At 38.0% G+C, this 25,540-nt stretch overlaps 1 protein-coding gene across 1 annotated transcript in view; it reads left to right on the top strand.

The window, feature by feature from the left end:
• cntnap2a (contactin associated protein 2a) overlaps nucleotides 1–25,540 on the top strand; it is a 459,495-nt gene that overhangs the window by 149,579 nt on the left and 284,376 nt on the right. Inside the window, exon 2 of the mRNA XM_073864211.1 lies at nucleotides 24,558–24,668. Coding sequence (XP_073720312.1) covers nucleotides 24,558–24,668 — 111 coding nt within the window. The remainder of the gene's footprint in view (nucleotides 1–24,557; nucleotides 24,669–25,540) is intronic.

Genomic DNA, 25,540 nt, shown 5'->3' with positions numbered 1-25,540 from the left:
CAAGGGCGGGCAGGTTAAAGACAAAAGGTTAATTCAAGAAATAGTCATTCAGGCACAATTGTCATAACGTAAAACATGGACATTGAACAATGCCGGTACGCAGATAACTGCACAGGCTGCATACATCGTGGTAATCATTTGGAAAAGTGATGTCAATGCATATCCTCTATTGAGAAACGCGGTGTGTCTCAATCAGCTCCCTTGTTCAGTAGTCAGGGCATTGATCAGGGAGTCGGCCATGTAAAGGCCGTCTTAATCGCAAAATCCTTCCAGTGCACTGGAACGTTCTGTCTCTAAAAATTCCCACAATGCAATGCAAAAATCAGTGAGCATTGATGGTCCCTATGTTTCCTTATCAGAAATCACGTGACCTTTTCTGAAGCTCACCAACCGAAAATCACGTAATCCTACTCAATAAACTTTATGAAATGTGACAGAACTTTTATAAAGATAAACGTTTGTTTTAGTTGTAATATAAACACACATTGCTACACAGTAAGGGACCACAATCTACTCAATATTTAAAATAATAATATTTATTTAAATTTGTAAAAAAAAAATATTTATAAAATGTTTTATTTTTTAATTATATTCCTCCAATTTTATGCACAGATATGTAGGAGAATAATGAAAGCGTTTTTCACAATGTACTGTTCAAAATTAAGTCAGAGAGATTTTGGTTTTGGCGGTTGTTGATGAGCAATAGCTGTGAGTAATCACAACGCGCTTAAGCAGCCACGTGACAGAAAAATAAGTGAACAGTGTCCCACTGTCAAGTGAGCAAGGGTCCTTACCAGTGCCCGAACCTGTGTACACGATATACTGATTCACGACCTCGGGAACTAGGGAACGAATTGAGACACAGGGACGGCCTATGGCCGTTTCTCAATGTCAAGGATACTTCCTTGGCAGGACTAGTCCTTACAAGTCACTTCCTTCAGAGGCTATACGAGGGTTCTCTTAAGCATTCGGAGAACATGTAAATGGAACAGGCTAGCGAGTGCATGTCATCGCGTCAATGAAAGGTGTGCTTTCTGCACTGTGCTCATAGGATTGTGGGTGATTTCAGGATACACATATGCATACTTTCCTGTATATGGGATATTTCTCGAACGAAGGACTCAGTCCTTGGCTGAAATTCAACATTGAAACAGTCCTTCGACGGACGTTGATGACGTAGCATCCTCGAAATTCTGGCTTCCGAGGATCCTTTATTGACATTGATAAACGGCTTATATATTTAACAAACAGAAAGTGGATGTAGAGTGTAGTGTGTCCATAGTCCTGATTGGGAGAGGGTGCCCCCTGGTGATGGGATGAGTGGAAACACTCCCATTCATTACAAAAAACTGCTTAAACTTAATTCTCCCAGACTGGTCTGGTTTTAGAAGCTGGTTAGACTGAAAACCAGCTTGGAAAGTAATGAAAACCAACCAGACCAGCATACAGTAAATCAGTTGAGACCAGCACACAAACTAAGGTTGGTTTTAGCTTTTTGTAGCAAGGATGAAAATGCAAGTGGTCCACTTGTCTCTATGTCCTGAAGAATGAACTTGAAAAGACTCTCTGGACTGAGTTGACCGCTGTCTTTTAATGAATGCAGAACATCTGTTAGACCAAAAGCTAAATTCAAAGCTTTCATATGCTTTATAAAAATCTCCTGTCAGTATCCTGCAGTTACCCCTGACAGCCTAGCTGATTATTATATGATTATGAATGCCCAATGACTGAAAGCTGTCTGATCTCACAGTGTCACCTTCTTTCAGTCAAGACACGTTTTCGGCTCCAGCACGCTGCATTGGATGCTGATCTAAGACTCTTGTCCAGTTAAATACTATGGACAGATGTCCGTTTGACAGCCTGGGTGTCCCTGGGCATCTGTGTGTGTGCGTGTAGAGGATCATGTATTTTTTTGTAGTTCTTCATGCACTTGCATGTGAACATTTGGTATAAAATATACAATATAAAACAACTGACAGAATCTAATTTGTAAACGTTTTTCATGTATGCACACTAGAGATGCAAAGGTGCAAGGGATTTGGAGCGTATCTCAGACACATTCCCGTAGTGGGACTCTCATTTAGCACCAAAAGTCTCGTTGCCACAGTTTGCTGTTCCATTGCTGTTACCAGGCCGGGCACTGATGCTCGGCTTTCTCAGCAAATAATATAGCCGATTTGGTAATGCAACTGCGGAGCATGACACGTGACGTCTCCGTTCCCTTCCTTCAGGGAATGATCATTTTTGGGTGAACTATCCCTTTAAGAATCAATTACTCTGGATCACACACAGCAAACCCTCCACCCCTACTTTCAGATGGATATCTTTAGACTGCAGATTTATTCGCGCTTGTTTACTTCAACGGCTGAGTCAAGAGAAATGACATTTAATGCTTGACCTACAAGTCCACTGTAATGTTTAACAGTTATTACAGGCTTAACAACTTCAGAGTACATTCTCTCAAAATCATTATCATGTCAATATCTCTCTCATTCTCTCTCTTGCATTTGACCAGGTCACTGGAAACGGATTTACAGAAAAAAACTCTATTGTTCAGTGTGGTGAGGTGAGATCTGTAAATGACATAATTTAATTTTTTTTTAGAGCTTTTGATATTTCATAATGATGGTTATGAAAAAGCGTTCAAATGAGTCTCAAAAGGGTAAAGCAATTTTTGGGCCTATTTTGAGTTTTATTGAGTTGTTTCTCTGAGAGGCATAAATAAAAACAAACCGAAATTTTAAATAATATGTAACAAAGGACAAAGGCAGGCAGAGGCGGCAGAACGCAAGTGCTCTTTAATAAAAATAAAGTGATACAATGATAATACTGTATGGTTAAAACAGAAAACAAAACAAAGAACCAAACCCGATAATCTACATACAACGACTGACACAGGACAACTGCTCGGTCGCCGCTCGGTCGCCGCTCGGTCGCCGCTCGTTCTTAGTATTTTGGCGCCTCTAACATAAGTTAAATATTAAATTAGCATAAATGAGAATTATTTCATTAGCCCTGGTACAGACTCTTTATATCCGACTGTAAGCACATCAGTATATTGTCCAGTCTTGGGTGGACAGACTGGTGCATTGTTGATCTGCAGCCCCATCAATCACTGGACAGCTGCAGAGGGAACAATAGGGCAGCCAATCAGAGCAGAGTGTGGCTGGGTCGACTCCAGTTGAAACCTCTGGAGAGCTCGGATATCCAGGAGCTCTGCTCGACTGTCACTCTTATCTGACATGCTGTAGCGTACACACACATACAGTACTTAGCATACACGAGAACCTTTGAATGAAGACATAAACATATGCACTGACTCTACAGTGAAGGTCATGGAGAGAGTGTACACGAATCTAATGTTTGCATCACATTCACTCAAGTGTAGATGCCTTTATCTGGTCAGTTTTTAGAAGAGGACATTGCTTTATCCTTAGCTGTCTGTGATATGATATGTAGTTTAGCTTTTCAGGGACAAAATAAAAAATTTATTTAATGGAGCAGTGGAAGTAAATTAATTCACACTTTTATGTTTAAAATAATCACTGTAGGGATAAAATTGCTGTTTAGTTGCATCTAAAGCATGCCTAATTTTGTTATAATTGGAGATGGCATTATGGTGCCTAGGAACCATGTCTTAAATCTAAAGCAGGGGTTTTCAACATGGGTTCTGATTCCCCTAGAGGCCTCCAGAAGGTCCTAGGGCAAGGGTTTTCAAAATAGGGGTCTAGGGAGCCTCAGGGGGATTCCAAAAGTTTCTAAGGCAGGCAGTTTCAAACTGAGGTAAGGGGACCGTTAGGTCATCCAGAAGGTCCTAGGGCAGGCATTTTCAAAATAACGTCTGGGGAACCCCTGGGGGCTTCTAGAAGGTCCTAGGGCAGGGGTTTTCAAACTGAGGTCTGGGGAGCCCTAGAGACCTCTAGATCAGAGATGGGCAACTTTGGTCCTGAAGGGGCGGTGTCCTGCAGAGTTTAGCTCCAACTTGCCTCAGCACACCTGCCTAGTAAGACCTTAATTGGCTGCTTCAGGTGTGTTTAATTATGGTTAGAGCGTGTTTAACTCTGCAGGACACTGGCCCTCCAGGACCGAAGTTGCCCATCCCTCCTCTAGATGGTCCAATGGTAAAGGTTTTCAAACTGGGCCTAGGGATGCCTAGAGGCCTTTCCGAAGGTCCTAAGACAGGCATTTTCAAACTGGGGTCCAGGGACCCCTAAAGAGCTCCAAGAGGTCCTAAAGCAGGGGCAAAAAAGACACAATTTTGGCTTTAATAGTCTAAACCAGGGGTCTCCAACCTTTTTATGAGCAAGGGCTACCACAATGGATAAATAATAATCTAGAGGTATACTTTTTTTACTTGTTTCTTTTCTTTTGTAATAAATAAATAATACAATTGAGGCTATTAATAGAATGTGCTTTGGCGGGCAACTCACAGACTCCATGCGGAGTCAATAAATCTGAATTAAAAATTCTTCTCTTCAGGTTTTTACATTCATTGTTACTCCTAAGGGAGCTAATTAATTTAATTTTGATATTAACAATATTTTTGTCCGTGTAAAATCACACCTATTATTCTTCTAACACATTTTAAACTTTTTCTAACTGTGGGTTCACACCAGCCGCGTTTGAGGCGTTAGTTTTGCCGCTTGAACATTTTGAGTTTACTCACTTTATTCGCGCGTGAAATTATAGTCATCGAGACATTCACGCGGAAATTCACGTCATGGGAGGGGCTTCTGCGACTCCGCTCACTAATTACGTCACTACTAGAGCAAGCTCTTGATTGGTTAACGTGGCGCGTTTTTCCGTCAAAGTTCACATTTTTTACCTCCGCGTTTCCTGCGGCAACACTCAATTCGCGCCATTCGCGTGAACTAGACGCCCGAATGAGGTGGAATCGCGTCTACCACATCGTGCTTAACGCCTCATTCGCACCGCGAGAACTCCATACTCAGACTCACGCGGCTTCACATTGACTTAACATTGACATCTCTCGCGCTTGACGTCTCTAGCGCAACTAGTGTGAACACAGCACTATATATATAAAATATATAAATGTATATATATATATATATATATATATATATAAGTAATTCATAACACTGTATTTCACATCTCACCCCATATGTTTTATTACTTTACATATCTTCCCATCTTACCTGTAAAAACACATAGCCACAAGAGCCTTGACTGAACGGTGTACATAACAACAGGGAATTAATTATTTTCAGACGTATATGCCTACTTTGAATGCTGTAATCTCTCGCAGGATTTTATTTTCTCTGTGAAAGAGAAAGGTGAAGCAGGAAATAACAAACCAATGGATCACAAAGTTAATTTAGACTCAAGGGCCTCGTGAGAAAGTTATGATTCCTATAGACGTGCTGCACCTGTGAGAAGCACTTATCAGGAAACGCACTCTCTTTGTCCTAAGGCAAACTGTTTATGACATTTGTTTACATTAAAGGAAGTGAAGGATGTCCCAGTGTGTCTGTATCCCTCTTCATTAACTTAGAGGCAACCATAGAGGCAACTTTACACATCATTACTAATACAGAAGCCTGAAGCAGACAACAAACAGACAGTAAATCACTGCCTCCCATTGTCATTCCATTAACAGTAAAAGAAGAAAGAGGACAGACGATTGCGGTAATGTGGGTTTGTCTTACGATCACTTTTTGGGAATACAGGAAGGCAGGAAAATGACTCCCTGCGCTTGTACTGTATGATAAAAAGAAAATCAAATAAAACATGTGATATGATAGACGATCCAAAATACAAATGATATATACTAGAATTTGTTTTTTTATTTTTTACTTTTTATTAATTTTTTTAGAGCTCAATAAGCCTGGAGATTTTACTACATATGGTGAACATAAAACCTTTGATAGATAGCTAGATGCTCAAGATCCCATATTTAAAGAAAAACACCACAGTTTTTCAATATTTTACTGTGTTTTTACCTCAGCTTAGACAAATTAATACAACCTATCTTTATTCAATGCATGCACTTAATCATTGTACAGCACGTTGTGAATGTGTTAGCATTTAGCCTAGTCTCGCGTAATACTGAAGGTCTGGTGTTTTTCACTGCTTTTTCTGGACAAAGCCCTTCCACAAGGCTGTTTGACGAAGATGTCAACCAACCAATCACAGTTTGTTTTCGTCTAGCTTCACGTTTTTGACTCCCCATAACAAGCCGGCTTGCAACAAGTCAGTTATTGAAATAACCAGCCGCAACCGAATAGCGTCTAAATTAACAACATTACTCACCATAGAACAACGTTGTGCACTTCATCAACAGCCACACCATTGAGACGCTCCCGGTAAACATCTGTTTGAAACATATCTCTCCACTCTTTAACACCTACAAGCAATTCAGAAGAAACCGAACTTTTTGACTTCACTAACTGCCTCAAGCAAAACTCTTGGATGTCTTTTAGAGAGTCTATGCTGCAAACTTTGCATATTTTTTATAATCCAATGTTAAGCTGAACATGATAACTGGTCATTATTATCCACGTGAACACGACTGATTCTCTTCCTCAATGGAACGTCAGACCTTTGTTTTCCAGGGACAAAAACAAATCGCGACACTCGCGTCTCCTGGAAATCCAGTTTATTTCAACAAATCAAAAGACGACTTCGACATTCCCACAGGGCTTCCAGGAAAGTGTACGATAAACATCAGAAGTTTAGCCAACATTCTGAGGCTGAGACTACATTTAGCCTATAGCCCCATTCATTCCAAACAAGGATCAATTTAGAAGCTGCTTCACTACTCTTACCTTCCCTACTGAAAAATCCAGCTAGACCAGCTTAAAAAGTGACCAAAACACAGCTAGACCAGCTTGCTACACCAGCAAAACCAGCCTCCTACACCAGCAAAACCAGCTAAAACCAAGCTGGAGACCAGCTAAAACCAGCTCAACAGCTTATGCTGGTCTTAGCTGGATTTTTCAGTTGGGTTGTACAAACTAGCATGCCAAAGGCTGGTTAAAGTCAGCAAATAAACCACTGACACATTGATGAACAATGAAGTACAATGAAGTAACAATAATATTCACAACAATATATCATTTTGTACCTTAAAAGAAATGATCGCCTTGAAGGATTAGTCCATTTTTATTTAATCCAGATAATTTACTCACCACCATGTCATCCAAAATGTTGATGTCTTTCTTTGTTCAGTTGAGAAGAAATTATGTTTTTTAATGAAAACACTAGGATTTTTCTCTTTTTAATGGAATTTAATGGGCAGTTTAAAATTGCAGTTTCAAAGGACTCTAAACGATCCCAAACGAGGCATAAGGGTCTTATCTAGCGAAACGATTGTAATTTTTGGCAAAAAAAAAAAAATTGCACTTTTAAACCACAACTTCTCGTCTATCTCCGGTCCTGTGACGAGCCAGTGCAACCTCGCTTAATTGCGTAATGACGTGAAAAGCTCACGTGTTACATATATGAAACGCACATTTGCAGACCATTTTAAACAATAAACTGACACAAAGGCATTAGTATCATTCAACATACAACAACGTCGGAACGGTCCTCTTTCTCCACACTTTTTGAACACTAGGGCGTAGTTTCGCATACGTCATCCGTGACCTCTTGACGTGATGACGTATTATGTGAGGTCGCGCTGGTGCGTCACAGGACTGGAGATGTTGTGGTTTAAAAGTGCAAAAATAATAATCGTTTTGCAAGATAAGACCCTTATGCCTCGTTTGGGATCATTTAGAGTCCGTTGAAGGTGCAATCTTAAACTGCATTAAAACTGTTAAGTGTTGGTGTCCATTAAAGTCCATTAAAATGAGAAAAATCCTGGAATGTTTTCCTCAAAAAACATAATTTCTTCTCGACTGAACAAAGAAAGACATCAACATTTTGGAAGACATGATGATGAGTAAATTATCTGGATTTTTTTTAAGAAAATAGACTAAGCCTTTAAAATTTTTAGATTTTGATTAAAACATTTTATACACTGATAAATTGTTTATAATTAACATTGCAATATTCTATTTAAAAATAATAATTGTCATTTTAGAATTTGTGGGGACTTTAATGTGTTAACAGAATAGATGGTTTTAATTCAGATTGGTGTAATTATGTGGATGCAAGCTACAGTATAATAGTAGTTTTCCTCAGGTCATGTGACATTGATGTATAAGAAAAATCCAATCTGGGCGAAGCCTCAAGAAACATTAGTTTTATATAGTGAAATTTATTGTTACTTTGTTGCTTGATACTCAAGCAATGTCAAGGATTTTAATAAGAATTGGGTCTTATTATTAGCCGGCTACACATCATATTTCACATTTGCTCTCCCTTTGAAGTGTAATTAGGGCCATTATGTACACAGCAATTATTTTCATGAAATTTTGAAGATGTGAATTTTCAAGAGGAAAATGGGTCTTCGGTCCAATTAATCCATTGCTAATAACCTTCAGAACGAGTAAGAAAAAATCTAATGCACCGCAAACCTATTAGCAGCCCCAACCACTGGACTTCAGTCCCTGGCTTAATGAAACATTAGGTACTCGTGTATGATCTTGTGCTTGTGTGTACAGTATGAGTAAATTATGCTGGTGTTTGTTCAAAGTTGTTGCTGTAATTAGAGACTGGGGGCTGACACGCCAACAAAGCTGTAAACCCTTTGGCGCTCGACATGTTAGTGTGTTAGCTTCACCAGCCTCGGGCTTCCATTAACCTGCGTGAACCGTGCTCCTTGGTAACGCTATCCCATAATATATCAGCACGAGCTGGGGTCAGAATGAGGAGGGTTGCCAGAAAATAGAGTTTGCCCTTAATTACCTTCAACGTGAGCTTCGTATGAATGGATGCAGGGGTTTAATATGTTGGGGTGATAGAGATCTGTTCAAAAGTTGGAAAGTAATTATCTGACCACCTGTTTATCGCTCTACTCGAATCTGAATCAGCCTATTGAAGTCGAACTCGTGTATCGCTGGGGATAAAATGAAGTCTGGGGCATTAGAGGGCCGATTGTCCACCAGATGATGCTATAGATAGTAATTTGCATGCCCTCATTAGAATAATTGAATACTCACATTTGTTTATGTTTTGTTTTTCTTAAATTTATGATTTTCAGTCATTCAGCCAAACACTGGCTATAAAATGTGTGACCCTGTCTGTGAAATCCAGGCAAACGTCTCATGATCTAATGAGATTAGCATCCGAGTTTGATTACAGGCATTGATTTTAATTTCAATACATGACCTTTCTCAGTCAATATTAAAGATATCAAGGTTATATTTTCACAGAATGTCCTTTACATTATATATGATGATTTATGTCCATACTAAATAAGCTAAATTATTTTGTAAAACAGCTGATTTAGTGTAATGTACACTCACCTAAAGGATTACTAGGAACACCATACTAATACTTTGTTTGACCCCTTTCGCCTTCAGAACTGCCTTAATTCTACGTGGCATTGATTCAACAAGGTGCTGAAAGCATTCTTTTGAAATGTTGGCCTATCTTGATAGGATAGCATCTTGCAGTTGATGGAGATTTGTGGGATGCACATCCAGGGCACGAAGCTCCCATTCCACCACATGCCAAAGACGCTCTATTGGGTTGAGATCTGGTGATTGTGGGGTCCATTTTAGTACAGTGAACTCATTGTCATGTTAATAAACCAATTTGAAATGATTCGAGCTTTGTGATATGGCACATTATTCTGCTGGAAGTAGCCATTAGAGAATGGGTACATGGTGGGCATAAATGGATGGACATGGTCAGAAACAATGCTCAGGTAGGCTGTGGCATTTAAACGATGCCCAATTAGCACTAAGGGGCCTAAAGTGTGCCAAGTAAACATCCCCCACACCATTACACCACCACCAGCATCCTGCACAGTGGCCTGCACTTTTTATGCCAAATTCTGACTCTACCATCTGAATGTCTCAACAGAAATTGAGACTCATCAGACCAGACAACATTTTTCTAGTCTTCAATTGTCCAATTTTGATGAGCTCGTGCAAATTGTAGCCTCTTTTTCCTATTTGTAGTGGAGATGAGTGGTATCCGGTGGGGTTTTCTGCTGTTGTAGCCCATCCGCCTCAATGTTGTGCGTGTTGTGGCTTCACAAATGCTTTGCTGCATACCTCGGTTGTAACAAGTGGTTATTTCAGTCAAAGTTGCTCTTCTATCAGCTTGAATCAGTCGGCCCATTCTCCTCTGACCTCTAGCATCAACAAGGCATTTTCACCCACAGGACTGCCACATATTGGATGTTTAACCCTTTTCACACCATTCTTTGTAAACCCTAGAAATGTTTGTGCGTGAAAATCCCAGTAACTGAGCAGATTGTGAAATACTCACACTGGCCCGTCTGACACCAATAACCATGCCACACTCAAAATAGCTTAAATCACCTTTCTTTCACATTCTGACATTCAGTTTGGAGTTCAGGAGATTGTCTTGACAAGGACCACACCCCTAAATACATTGAAGCAATTGCCATGTGATTGGATGTTTAGATAATTGCATTAATGAGAAATTGAACAGGTGTTCCTAATAATCCGTTAGGTGAGTGTATATGTGACTCTCATCTATTTAAACTAGCTTGCATTTAACTATTGATATCATTTCACACACATCTCATATTCGGATATGATGAACGGCAGATGAAATCCACATTATTTATACGTTTTTCAGCCTCTTTTTATATTAATCAATATATGTAAAGGTGGTACCTAGGAATGCACAGTTTACCATCGATGTGCTTTATTTTTATAACAGCTATGATTCAGACGCATTACTGTATCTCTCTCGTAAAACCACAGATCCAGTAGCATTTTGATAGTGTATGCTGTGTGTGATAGAGGTGCATTGGTATGGTACAGAGAAGTGATTTATGTACTTTGTTGTCCCCACTGATTTATTTATTCATTTCCAGTCATACCTGGTTAAATCAACAATATCCCATGTGAAAAGATTGTGTTGATTCTTATGTCACCGAAGTCAAGGTATGTTGTTTTAATAGTGCAGAGCTTTCAGGAGTTAGGAGTTATCACTACCCACATCGTTTATACGGGCAATGAAATCATCCAACGATGTATTTGTCATTTTAAGTACTGGAAAATTGCGACTCCGGTTGTAGCGCGCATGTGTGGCTGTCATTTTGTTGATAAGCTTTTCTTTTGGACTTTCTCTCTTTTTGTATCTTTTGATTGCATTCAGCTGTTAATGGTGGATGGCATCAATCCCTTCACAAACAGACCGCATGAGAAAACGGGGCCGGGCTGCTGTATCTTTCCTCCTCCGCCCGTACGCTGCTTCTCTGATGTTTTTAATTTCATCTCTGCAGATCATATTCACAGTGACCATGAACAATTTCACACATGAGATCTCATGCCAAACAGCGTGTGAATGTTATATGTTTGCAAAATGGGAATGCAGAATTCGGGATGAACAAAATAGGATGCAATTTCATATTCATGGGAAGATTTAGGGTCTGAGAGATTGTGATTTCCAAAATATAAGATGCTTATTGAAATGATATATTAAAAACATAGGAACGAGCCCAAATTCATTTATCTAACAAACTGAAATCGGGCTACAGTATGTACAAAAACAGATCTACTTGGCAGCTAACATATTTTTCTCTATTACCCCGTCTTTTATATTTTTTAATAAATTGTCAATGGCAATCACAATAGAATCAGCTTGTTTATATTGTATGACAGTCCAGAATCATATCTAACTATGTCTATACAGAAAATATATATTTATATTTTGATCATTAGTTAAACGGATGATTATTTTTTTATTAAATGGATAAAATGCTGTGTCTTTCAAAAGCATACAGTACAGGGATACAAAAGTCTACAATTACATTCAAGTCTGGTAATAAACTGAAAGTTATTATTATCAAATAAGCTAAAAGGTTAGATTTTCTTGCTTCCATTGAAGCACACAAGACCATTTTTGGAGCATTGTTAAATCATGCTGAGTTAACATGGTTCATTAGGTTTTGCACAATTTTAAGAGGTCCATGCCAGCTCGATAGTACATACACTTACAAAAAACTACCCTTCAGAAATTCATTGCAAAACTTTCTGTGTGTCTGACATGTTTTCTTGTACATTAGCATTTTTTTATAAGACTCTTAATGGATTCTGCCAACAAACCGGTATTTCTGAATGGTCTGAGGCCGGGATAAAGTGGATTTGAAGTAAAAGTACTTGGATAATGTGCTTCTTTGTGCAATAGACTACAGACTATGTACTACATTTAACAATTATTTATTAAATACTAAATATAAAATATAAATTGTGTGATACAGTTCTGGCCTCTCGTAAATTCTTCCATTCTTATTTAATCCACAATATACACACATTCATACTTTATCTTATACTGTTTGCTATAAACATCTGTTGTTTCTTTTTGCTTGACTGACAGTCACTGCAGCAATAGCGTTACATGACAAATAATCTAAATTTAATTTTTAAATTAAAATGGCAAAATTGACCTAAAGTTAAGTAGTTTGCATATCTGGGTTTGCTGATTATCTGTATTTTTTTAATATAAGGATGCATTTTCTGTAAAATAGCTTTGAAACAATATACATTCATGTGTAAAGCACTATACAAACGCTCAAACATAGTGAACATAAACTCCCGCCTTCTTTCATTTGATTGGTTGGAATGTTTCTCAGCTCTGTAATGTGATTGGCTGGAATTTGCGTTTGTCTTAAGAAACACCGACTTCTTAAAACTTAAAATTCTTGCTCGGTCGTGTAATTCAGTTGGCTGGGAGTCGTTCACTGTGGCTTCTGTGAACAGAACCTTTAATTTTGATTTGTCAACATTTTGGTAACCTCTATATGTAGAAAAAAATCTCACCGGCCCACATAAAAAATGGCCCGGCCCCTCTGGCATTTGCCAGATTGTCAATCTGCCCATATCAGCAAAAATTTTTTTTGGCAACCTAGTTAAGGCAGTAGGGTTTCCCAGCTTAGGCGGGCCGTCCCGAACTACAAGTGCTGCGGAAAACCCTGACGGCGCATTCACACGGGACATAAGCGTTAACGCTTCCTATTCACTTTTAATGGGTGATGTCATACGTTGCCGAACTGAATTGTGGATCCGTCGGCCCGCGTCATTGCCGTTGCTCGCTGCAGAAGTTGAACATTTCTCAACTTTTTAAGCAGCAACGCGTGCGTCAGTCAATCAGATCGCCTTATGTAAATAACCTAGGCAGAGCTAGCCAATTACGTTTAAGGAAGACCGGAGCATGTGTAGTGGCCACTGTGATTGGCTGTTGGCAACGCTTCAGACAAGCCTTCCGTTAATCGTTAATGCTTACGCCCCGTGTGAATGTACCGTGAGAGTCATGCTTGAAATTCGAAAGTTGACGGTTCGAGTCTCATGGTCCCCAGTTGCTGCAGTGATAGAAGTGCACTGCTCCAGGTATGTGTGTGTGTGTTCATGACCCACTGGATGGGTTAACTCTTTCCCCGCCATTGACGAGTTATCTCGTCAATTAAGAGAAAACATTTCCATGCCAATGACACTTTCCTGAGTTTTTACGGTAATCTGTAATTCTATTATCCACTTGATTACCCAATTTATAAGAAACTGAAGCAAAAACTAATTTAACAACATTTTAAGTTCCCTGTTTGTTTTGATCATCGTTCTGAATCTGATCTCTAACAAAAGTCCAAGAAAGTTTCAGCTTTTTGCTCAAAATTTGGTATTTTTCAAGACACCTACCCATATTTGAGTGGTTTCAAAATGAGAATGAATGAAGATAGGATGAAATGTTTTTTTTTTCCCGTTTTGTTTGTTTGTTTGAAACCAGAGGGTCTGTTCTTTCATTTGATATATTTGTATGTTTATATATTTATAGAAGAAAAATTAGCTGGAAGGCATTTTGTGAACCTTTTGTGAAAATCAATAAAAATGCTGCCGGGCAACTTAAAAAAAAATGCCTGGCAGGGAATGAGTTAAAAGCAATACATTGGTCATTACGTCACTTTCGCTTCACTTGCAGTACATCCTTGTCTCTTTCTTAATTTAATTTGTGAGGAAAAATTTGTGTTATATGAAATTATGTGCAAAATAAATTCTTTTTTTACTAGTGGTCTTAAACTTTTACACCCCCGTATATAACGTATATAAAATCCCCCGCATGATTTCTCTTTTTATCCTGCTTCATTATCAACTTCAAAAAGTTACCCACTTTTCATTTTATCTTTCTCTTTCATTTTTATCTTTTCTATAATAAATTCTCAACAGTCAGATGTAAGTTTTCATTACTGGGGTGAGATGAATTATGGACTGATAAGATGATAATCTATTGTTGAAATCAAAAGGGCCCATTACTTAGAGCTAAAAATGTTGTAATTATTCTCATAAACTTGATTTTAGCACACTTCATGCTTTCATTTGACAGCAACATTTTTCAAAATGCTTTTAATCCTTTACAAGTGTATCCATCATCTTCACCTCAGTCACTAGCAACTTACACACACACGCACACACACATAATCAAATGTACCTGGGGGCTCTGGCAAATCAGACCTGACAGATGCTCACAGAATTGGATGGAGGAAAAACAGAATTTGATCTTGCATAGAGTCTGATCACTCAGGTTTACTTCAGTCGAGACCTGACTATGATTAAAATGCCCCCTTCAGCTTTCAGGAAACACCCAGGTGACAGTCAGCAGCCAACAGGACAAGATGTGCTCATCAAGCACAGGTGCACATAAAGATAGGAGACAAAAGAAAGCTAGTTAAAGTCCCTTTTGATTCTTGTTGATTTTATGTTTTGCTGCTGGCATTGACTACAATGTCAATGTCCCATCTTTGATTGAATGACTTCAAATATACAGGAAAATAAGTATTTGAACACCCTGCTATTTTGCAAGTTTTCCCACTTAGAAATCATGGAGGGGTCTGAAATTGTCATCGTAGGTGCATGTCCACTGAGAGACATAATCTAAAAAAATCCAGAAATCACAATATATGATTTATTTGTATGATACAGCTGCAAATAAGTATTTGAACACCTGTCTATCAGCTAGAATTCTGACCCTCAAAGACCTGTTAGTGTGCCTTGAAAATGTCCACCTCCACTTCATTTATTATCCTAAATTAGATGCACCTGTTTGAGGTCATTATCTGCATAAAGACACCTGTCCACCCCATACAATCAGTAAGAATCCAACTACTAACATGGCCAAGACCAAATAGCTGTCCAAAGACACTAGATTGTACACCTCCACAAGGTTGGAAAGGGCTACGGGGAAATTGCCAGCAAGCAGCTTGGTGATAAAAGGTCCACTGTTGGAGCAATCATTAGAAAATGGAAGAAGCTAAACATGACTGTCAATCTCCCTCGGACTGGGGCTCCATGGAAGATCTCACCTCGTGGGGGCTCAGTGATCCTAAGAAAGGTGAGAAATCAGCCCAGAACTACACGGGAGAAGCTGGTCAATGACCTGAAAAGAGCTGGGACCACCATTTCCAAGATTACTGTTGGTAATACATTAAGAAGTCATGGTTTGAAATCATTCATAGCACTGAAGGTTCCCCTGCTTAAACCAGCACATGTCCAGGCCCGTCTTAAGTTTGCCAATGACCATTTGGATGATCCAGAGGAGTCATGGGAGAAAGTCATGTGGTCAGATGAGACCAAAATAGATCTTTTTGGTCATAATTCCACTAAATGTGTTTGGAGGAAGAAGAATGATGAGTACCATCCCAAGAGCACCATCTATACTGTGAAGCATGGTGGTGGTAGCATCATGCTTTGGGGGTGTTTTACTGCACTGTATTAAGGAGAGGATGACCGGGGCCATGTATTGCAAGATTTTGGGGAACAGCCTCCTTCCCTCAGTTAGAGCATTGAAGATGGGTCGAGGATGGGTCTTCCAACATGACAATGACTCGAAGCACACAGCCAGGATAACCAAGTAGTGCTTCTGTAAGAAGCATATCAAGGTTCTGGCATGGCCTAGCCAGTCTCCAGACCTAAACCCAATAGAGAATCTTTGGAGGGAGCTCAAACTCAGTGTTTCGCAGCGACAGGCCAGAAACCTGACTGATCTAGAGAAGATCTGTGTGGAGGAGTGGGCCAAAATCCCCCCTGCAGTGTGTGCAAACCTGGTGAAAACCTACAGGAAACTTTTGACCTCTGTAATTGCAAACAAACGCTACTGTACCATGTATAGCAGAACACCTGAAGCAAAAGTACTTTGACAAAGATTACAAACCTCAGAGGCTTTGGCTAAGTAAAGTTAATGTTGATATTCTAGTCCCCTGCTCCACATAGACAAGACTGAACACATCAGCATCAAACAGAAGCTAACATCAGTGTCATTTTAATAATCTCAGTGTTCCAAATTTATTTCATCTTAAAATGGCTTGCCAGTAGTGACTTGTAAAAACTCATTGGGGAACTTAGGGGGTCGTTTGAGTTGTTTTAACACCTTCACTAAAGGAATCATGCAAATCAGGTAACAAAGCAAACATTCCCTGCAAAAATTCTGCCGAATGTAATTTGTGTGGCGCAATTCCCCATAGAAGTTGGAGTCTGAGTCGTGAAGGATGCGTCAGACTGCCGTGATCTGTTCAGCATCACTTCATCCAAAAAGTGATGCAGTTTTTAAAAATGCTGAAAGTAATGAAATTCTTCATTTAATCATCATTTGTTGATGTTGAAATCTTTGCAAATACGAAATCGATTTTATATAAGGAGATTGCACGGATTTCCATTTCCAAGTTTCCAATTACGTTGGAAAGCACTGAGTAGCTGCCTTTTCATTATTATGGCCCGCATACTGTGAGAAAATAATTTTATACATAACACTGACTTTACTGCTTTTAGAAAAAAGTAATTCTTGGCAGAATGCTGAAGAGAGGGAGTTAACCATCAGACTATAATGATCATGCTGGGTATGTGATGTGTACCCCGGGCAAGGTGAATCACACTCATAACCCTCCAATAACAACCAGTAATCTTTCCCCATAGTGCAAAGGCTTGTGTGTCCATTATTATTAGTAGTTTTTAAAAATAGAAATAGAAATAAAGCAACACAGAGAACATTTTTCAAACGAACGTTTCTTAAACACTCCTACATGCTGACCTATGCAAAACAAAGATAATGAGCTTAAGTTGTGTTATTTACAGTGCTGTGTATTTTAAGAGTGCACAATGTCCCCTTGTCTCCGTTCCTTTGTTGGCTATATAGCTTATGCTTTATATGGGTGACTGTTATCAGAAAAAGTATTATGCAGATAAATAAAACTATGTAATGTTTGGCTTAAAAGAAAATGAATTGTAGCCTTATGGCTTTTTAAAAACAGGTGGTTCACCGGTGAGCCATTTGGTATTTATTCACATGTAATTCTTGCATTCAAATATGTATCTTGACAACCGCTGTATCATTTGAAAGCTCAAGGACTCATGATTCGGTATTTGAATGATGCTGTTAAATAGCACAGCTGCAGCAATAATGTTTTCAGAATTTGTGTCAGAAGTGAACATTAAAAACATGCAAAGTCAAAGGTTTATATAAACTCCAAGTGGCCTTTCATGGGGATGTTTTGTGCCAATACCTGCTATCTTCAGGTTTCTGCTTCAAAAAAGGAGCGGGTCTTAATTTATAGTGTACTCTTTCATTTCAGATAGTAATACTGTCTGACGTACGGTGCACAGATGATAGAATGAGCAGCTCATCATTATGGTCACTCCGCTAGTGAGCATCAGAGAGGCAGCGTGCTATTTGCCAAAGGCTGAAGTATTTGTTCAGTCGAAAATGTCACATGGACGAGTAAATCTATTTTTGTGGCAGGCTTCTCCTTTGTCTTTCTCTCTGGAACACGATGAAATTTGTTTTAGGATTGAACGGTGAAATGCAGGTCTCTTTGTAATGCGTCTCGCTGTGATCCTGATAGATGATCCATCTGATTTCCACTGTTTCAGCTTTCCGCAAATACCCTGGAAAATCAACGGCTGTTTGCCCAGTCTGACTGAGGCAGATCTTCTCTGGAGTTTCAGAAAATTTTGTAAGATCGCAAAAACACAGTGTATTGTCTCCAAAAACCACAATTGGAGACAATCCCAGCAAGCAGTCGTCATTTTACGGTTTAAGTTAACTATAGACTCAGTATGTCTGGCTATAAGTAACACGAAATCAAAACTTGAATTGGGTTTGCCAAAATAACTTGCTAGATGTAAGATATTCCATCATGTTAGCAGTCAACACTGATTACAGATTTGATTACGTTGTTTGGGATTATTTATTTTTCCCTTTTTGGGGGGTTGACATCTATTCAATTTTCACTGACAGCCCAAATTTCACCTTGTTTTAGATATCGGGGCTGTGTTTGGACAGCTATTTCACACAATTTTGCTACAAAACAAAAAAAACAATGAAAACTTCTAAAACAAACTTCCAAATTATGGTGATGTCACGACTATAGTTATTCAGTACATCAAAATATACCATTGCCATATTCCTTCTATATTTACCCACTTAAATGCATATCCCCTTTCATTGCTGTCTGTAGCTTTAATTGTTTTTTGATTTTCTCATTAACAACTGGATAGAAACATTTGCTGATGAAGGCAGATTCATAAATTATCTAAATAGCTTTGCCAAAGTTTTTCCACGTCTTATTCCAAAATGATTTACTCTGAAATACCAGCTATTATTAATGACACACCAATGAGTCATCTCACCATGAGTCATTATCCAACCTTTTTCAACGTATATGAAAGACTTATTTTAAAATAATTTAATAAAAAATATACAATCAGGTGTGTGCTGTTTTTGTTGTCGTACAGACGGCTGATCTCTTGCATCTCTATTGCTGTCTCTTGCTTTTTAATTTACGGTAAATAACAATTTTATCCAAAGCAACTTATTGAAAGGTCAGTCCTCCTATAGACCTGGAGGTAAGTGCTTTGCTTAGGTCAAGCTTTGTCATTAGGATTTTTAAAACTTTTGGATTACTTGTCCAACAATTTAAAAACTAGGCAACATCAAATATCATAAAGTTGTTCATTTATTTGCCTGATTAGAAGGTGTGCTTGCTGTAATTTAATGACAGTTACTTAATTTTAGTAATGTTGAAGTGCTATTTCTGTTGCAGTCTTAGACTACAGTAGTAGTAGTACTTTATTGTTCAGCCAAAGCTGAAAATTTATCTTTGGTCTCGCCATATCACATAACAATTACCAATACACAACATTCACAGTAATAAAATGGATATAAATATATACATACCATATTGAAAAACATACATCATATATTTCCTAACCCTTATTTAAAAGACTTATTGCATTTGGTACGAAGGTTTGTTTATATATTGCTTTAGTTGCTTTTGGTGTTCTGTAACGACGACGTGATGGTAATAATTCAAAAACATGATTCAAGGGATGTGTTGTGTCTCTTGTTATAATCAAAGCTTTTCTCTGGACAGCAATTTCATAAAGCTGAGCAACTGACTTTTGCTTTAATCCTATAATTTTTCCGGCTACTCTTGTAATTCTTTCTAATTTAACTTTATTTGCAGAAGTAACTCGTCCAAACCACACAGTTATATTATACCCTAAAACACTCTCAACTTTACAGGTGTTGTTAAGTGATTTATCCAGGATCTTTGCCTGAGAGAAAATGTTCAGCCCAGATTAACTGGTAATGTGAGAAGTTTACAGATCATATCTTCCTCCTCCTAATCTTATCGCACACTATTATAAGCACGATTGTATCATGTTTGACGTTTAGGATTTTTATCGGGATGGCTACTTCAGTACTTTCACAGTAGCCACCGAGCGACAGAGGTCAATAGCAGAACTTTGCTGTACTGGGTTTTGTTTCTTATAAAACAACACTCAAAACAATGAACTTTCGCCTTTTGTCAGTTTTACTTTTTATATTGTGATGATTACTTAAAAAATTAATTTAACAATTGAACTTAATTTAATTGAGTTTATTCAACAAAAAGGTGTGTCTTGTCAGCTTTACTTAAAAATTATTTGTTCAGCCAACATAACATTGTTGTGTAAAATTAACAGATTAATAAAACCAATACAGACTGGCATCTCATTGGCTAATGATGCTGCAGTGTATTATGGGTAATTGTTGTTGTTCTGGCACCCTCTTGCAGAAGTGTAGCACCATTAGATAGGTACCTGTGGCCAACTATGAGTGAATTAACTTGTTCTGATATATAATTAGAACAAAAACAAACAAATTAATGGTTTGAAATGTAACATTTTGTTTCAAATATATTTGTGATGTACTTGATAAGTTATAATTAAGAGGCTTATATGATTAGTTGTATTAAGCAGCTGCACTATGATTGATTGATTCAGTGTTAAGGAGTTATTAGATAAAAGGGGTGGAGTTTATAAAATGGCATTATTAAAAAAATGTTGTCATCATTAATTAATTTTTTTATGTACAATCAACTCAACTGTTGTTTGTTAAGTTTACTTAATCTTCTTATGTTAAATGAACTTAATAATTGTTCGTTGAGTTTACTTAACAAATTATGTGGAACCTCGTTGGAGAAAGTAACAAGCTAGTGCTGAAAACAACTTGGTCGGACATCTGTCATTGGCTGGTTGGTTCTACGTCATAGTTAATGACGTCACATAGATGGTAAAGTATGTCTACTAATTAATTTGGTCGAGATCTAATTAATATTAGATTATTGCTGCAAATAATGAACATGACACCTGAAGACTACTTCTCTTCTTTGGCTGTTTCTCAATTTCAAGAACGCAAAGAATGGACTTGTGTTCTTGTGGAGATCGGTCTTGCCAGGCGACCTTGACAGAACGAATATTTCCCACTTTGTTCACAAAAGCAGTGCTTTAATTCTCCTGACAAATTAAAAGATATAAACTGGAAGTTATTTACTATTATAAATTACAATTGGACAGAATAATGGATATATAAGAAGAAAATATACTTTTAACCACAGTTCCAACCATACAACTTTGTGAAAAAGTAGTCGGAACAATCGGTTTGGGAAGTACCCAAATAGTTAAACTATTTGTGGAAGTGTAGAAACAACACAAATGGTTGTACAATGTGACCATTTCACATTTTTGTAGTCTGAGCCTGAGTCTGAAAAATGGCATTTATTTATTGAATTTTCTTGAATTTCTTTTATCGCTTTCCTAATTTCCAACTTTCTCTCACTGAAAGAAACAGCCTTCAGTTTAATAGAAGATTTTATGGCACCCTTGACAGTTCCTTGCTGGTGGACTTTAGATACCACTGTTTTCATGGCTATGCTCAATCGATTCACTCTTTGAAAAAGGTCTACACATTTTGAGCATTATCTTCACGAGAGAAATCCCAAAATGCTATTGAGTTTTTAAATCATTTAATTGTTTGTTTTCGATCTCCGACTGCCACAGTAACACCATGCAGATTACGGTAATTACTCTCTCTTGACACTATAATGTCAACTGTAATTGGGCACTTCTGCTCTCCGCCAACAGGTTGAGAAGGTTCATATGACAGAGCGAGCCGTTTCCACGTGTCCTCTGGGCAATGGGGATCGTCTGCTGCGAATGAGAATGATAAAAAAATACAGCTCTTAGTAAGTGTATGCGTGTCAAATGCATTTCTGTTTCACGGTCCTGGTATAAAGGCCAATCTGACTTGGGATTTGGAGACAAATAATGCTTGAACATGGCAGGTACTCATTAGAACAGGCAGTAGGCAGCAGCCGTCTCTAGTCTCTCTACCCCCTTACATATCAACAGCTCCTGTCCTTCCAGGGATAGTGATTGAATGTACCGCGCTACAGCTGAAGGCAAATATAGAGGATGTGTTGTTTGTGCTTTCATGTTGAATACACCAAACTGCCGTTATCAGTCACTTCTGCTGTGGCTGCTCTGGGATTGTTGTCTTTGCATTTACCATAGACTAGCTGTTTTTCTTGCTCATCATCGAAATGTATGTGCAATTTAGTGTTTCCTGTTTTCCTTCCATGTACGCTGAAAACTTTTTTTGTGTAGCATAGCAGAAAATCTTTTTTTAGCCTTTTTAAAAAAATACAGTGATACACAACAAAGACTATAGATATTAACAATATGCCATATTTCTGTATCACGATAAATGCAACACTCACATTTTATTTTAAAGTTACAGTGTAATTGTATAATTAATTACAGAGTAATAATAATTAAAGGCAAGGCAAGGCAGGCAAGGCAAGTTTATTTGTATAGCACATTTCATACACAAAGGCACTTTTTTGAAAATATGCAAATTTTCCAGCTCCACTAGAGTGAAACATTTGATTTTTACCGTTTTGGAATCCATCTCCTGGTCTGGCGCTAGCACTTTTAGCATAGCTTAGCATAATCCATTGAATCCGATTAGACTGAGTGTCCCTTTAAGAAAATAGCATTTGGTCTCAAATGACTAAAATGCCTGAAAGGCATTGCAAATTTGTCCGCAGAATGTAAAAACGTCTCTAAGGGGCTGTCCACAGGGAGACGCATATCACTGTATACGTATAAATTTGTTATCGTATTGCCGTTTCGTCCACACGGATCCAGCGTTTTGAGAGAGTGAAACCGCTATTTTTTGAAACCAGGTCCTAAAGTGGATATCTCTGAAATCGACACCCTTGCGGTTTCGTGTGTACAGCCAATCCGTATTTTTGTGAAGCGAAAACGTCATCACATCACGTGTCGGAAGCGTCACACGTAACAGCAACAACAATAACGGCGGACTACGTGATTGTGTTCGTGCTACAGAAGCTGCTAAAGCCTACTAGCTTTATTACAGCAAAATCTATTGCTTCTATGCAATTGTGGTGAGCAACAAGCGATAATGGACAACATCATACGTTGGTTATGCGCATGCTCAAAGTCTTCTTCGTGTAGAGTGTATATCTGTGGCAGAATTACAGCACCCCATACTGGTCCGGCATATATACTACACCGCTTTCAGTCGGTTTCAGTGGTTTCGTGTTTACGGATTATTTTTTTAGAACAAGGAAAAAAAATTATCGGATAGGGAATGCACCGGCTTCGTGTGGACAAAGCCTTAGAGGACTGCAAAAAATGACTTTCTTACTTAGTATTTTTGTCTTGTTTTCAGTAAAAAAAATATCTAAAAATTATTGATGAGCAAAATGACATAGGAAAATACATCTAGTTTTTAGACAAAAATATAAACCTTAAAGGTATAGCAGAAGATTTCCGTTTTCCGGGTGGATTTTTTTTAAAATATCGAGGGGCGGTTCTTTTAAATAATTCAGGAAAATCTTCCGCTAGACCTTTAAGTAAATTAGTGCTTAAAACAAGCAAAAAAATCTGCCAATGGAATAAGAAGAAAAATTCTTGAAATAAGTTTTCCTTTTCATAAACACTTAATTTAAGAAAAAATTTCTTATTCCATTGGCAGATTTTTTGCTTGTTTTAAGCACAAATTTGCTTAAATTTTATATATTTTTTGTCTAAAAACTAGACTTATTTTCCTAGTTCATTTTGCTCATCAAAAAAATACATCTTAATTTAAGAATTTTTTGATATTTTTACTGAAAACAAGACAAAAATACTAAGTAAGAAAGGCATTTTTTGCAGTGAGGGACTTTGGATACCAGATAACTGTTGTTTATGTAAAGTTGACACCATGCACCCAGAGAAACGTGTAAAAGAAAACAAAATTTAAGGATTTAATATCACTTTATAATCAACGAACATGTCTACAGTGAATGTACCTGATGTGCACAATGTGATATGTATTTATTTGTTGTACGTGTTGTTTTGGGTATTAACACATGCACATGACACTTTTCCTCATTTAATTAAAGGAAGATTTATCATTATTTTCAGTGTAACACGGTATTAAGGTGCATTCACAAAGACAGCAATTACGCGTGTTGAGGTCGACTAGTCGCTAAACCGTTGGTTGTTAACGTTCAGAATCATCTGCAGTATCATGAACCTTATTGTCTGCACTCCCATTGGTGGAGGCCAAATCGCATCGCTGCTTATTTGCATAAACGCAACTTTCTGCTCAACAGCTGTTGTCACTCACGTTTCCCAAATTGCTAGCTCTACTTAAAAATAATGACTTTTGTGGATAAAAGTGGGAAATGACACTTTGTTGCTGCAAAATACTGTCAGTGTGATTTCCAATTTACACCTGAAGAGACCATTGTTTGACACATTTCTAACCAAAATCGTGTGTGTGTGTGTGTGTGTGTGTGTGTGTGTGTGTGTGTGTGTGTGTGTGTGTGTTAATTTACCTTTATCTATTTGGAAAAAAATGCATGGGTTGGGATTTGGGTACTTACAGTCATTTTTTTAACTGTGAAACCCTCAGACCTAAGTAATGACCGGTGGACCACAGATTCCAAAGAGGTCTAAAGTCAGCAAGACTGTCAGTAAACACTGGACTCGCTCATTTCTCCTGTACTTTGCTTGTGGCAAAGACATTTTGACTGTAGCAAAACAGATAGATTTTAAATTGAAGTGCCGCTTCAGTGATTTATGTTGTCATTTTGTGTGTGATCATAATGTTTCCAATCTTCCTTTTTTTTCCAGAAAAATGTGATGAAGCCCTGGTCACACCGCTCCCGCATAATGCCTTTACCAGCTCCTCTGTGTTCACCGGTGGCTATGCACCTGGATATGCCAAGTTAAACAAGAGAGGAGGTAAAAACATTTCCCTCTCACCGAGATGCACGCCCAGAAATGTGATAATTTGACTTGCAGTAGGAACAGACTCTTTTGTCTCATTACAATACCCTCACAAACACTCTTAAGCTGTTGTTTTTAATGCAAACAATATAATACAAACTTCAATTTCACAGGTGCACAGGCTTGATATAGTTTCTTGTCAGTTCAGTACACATTTGTGCGCTATATTGCACCGTTTAGTTCATCACAACAATAACTCCAGCCGTGAGTTATTGTGCAAATTACAAAAGCTCATTCCATTACACCAGACCCGCGCTTTCAGAAAAAAACACGTTCTTAAGATTAATTGGGCGAAAATCGACAACAGATGTGACAACATGGTAATCTATCTCTGTGATTTGGACATAATTGGATATTTTTTTGCTTTATTTTTTCTTGTGACTTTCTCATTGCAAATGTAATTTAATTAAACAGGAAGTTCTGGAGTCATACTGTAACAGAATGAGATCTTTTATTTAGGAAAAAGCTAAACGGATTACAGTAGGCTGTCAATTTGGCGTGTTAATGTTGTGTGATTAATTATATGACAAATTAACGAAATGAAGATTGTCCGTTATTAATCACATCCTCTTGAATTTAGAAAAAATGGTCACAAGCTGTCACTGGGGCAGTACCCTTTGGAAAGGTCCTAATATGTGCCATTTATCTACCTTGAATTTGGTACAAATATGTACCTTTGAAGTACTCATTTTTTGAAAGAGTACTGGCAGCTAGTGACCATTCTTTTGGACAGTGTATTTTTTAGGATTGCATCTTATTGTTTCTGCAATCGCTATATACAACAGAATGTAGTAGTCTCAGGACATGCTTTTCTAAGTTGAACTTCT

Source organism: Misgurnus anguillicaudatus, chromosome 25 (assembly GCF_027580225.2).
Source record: "Misgurnus anguillicaudatus chromosome 25, ASM2758022v2, whole genome shotgun sequence".
Taxonomy (NCBI): domain Eukaryota; kingdom Metazoa; phylum Chordata; class Actinopteri; order Cypriniformes; family Cobitidae; genus Misgurnus; species Misgurnus anguillicaudatus.
The sequence above is the reverse complement of the archived record's forward strand: the minus strand, read 5'-3'. Positions and strand labels throughout refer to the sequence as shown.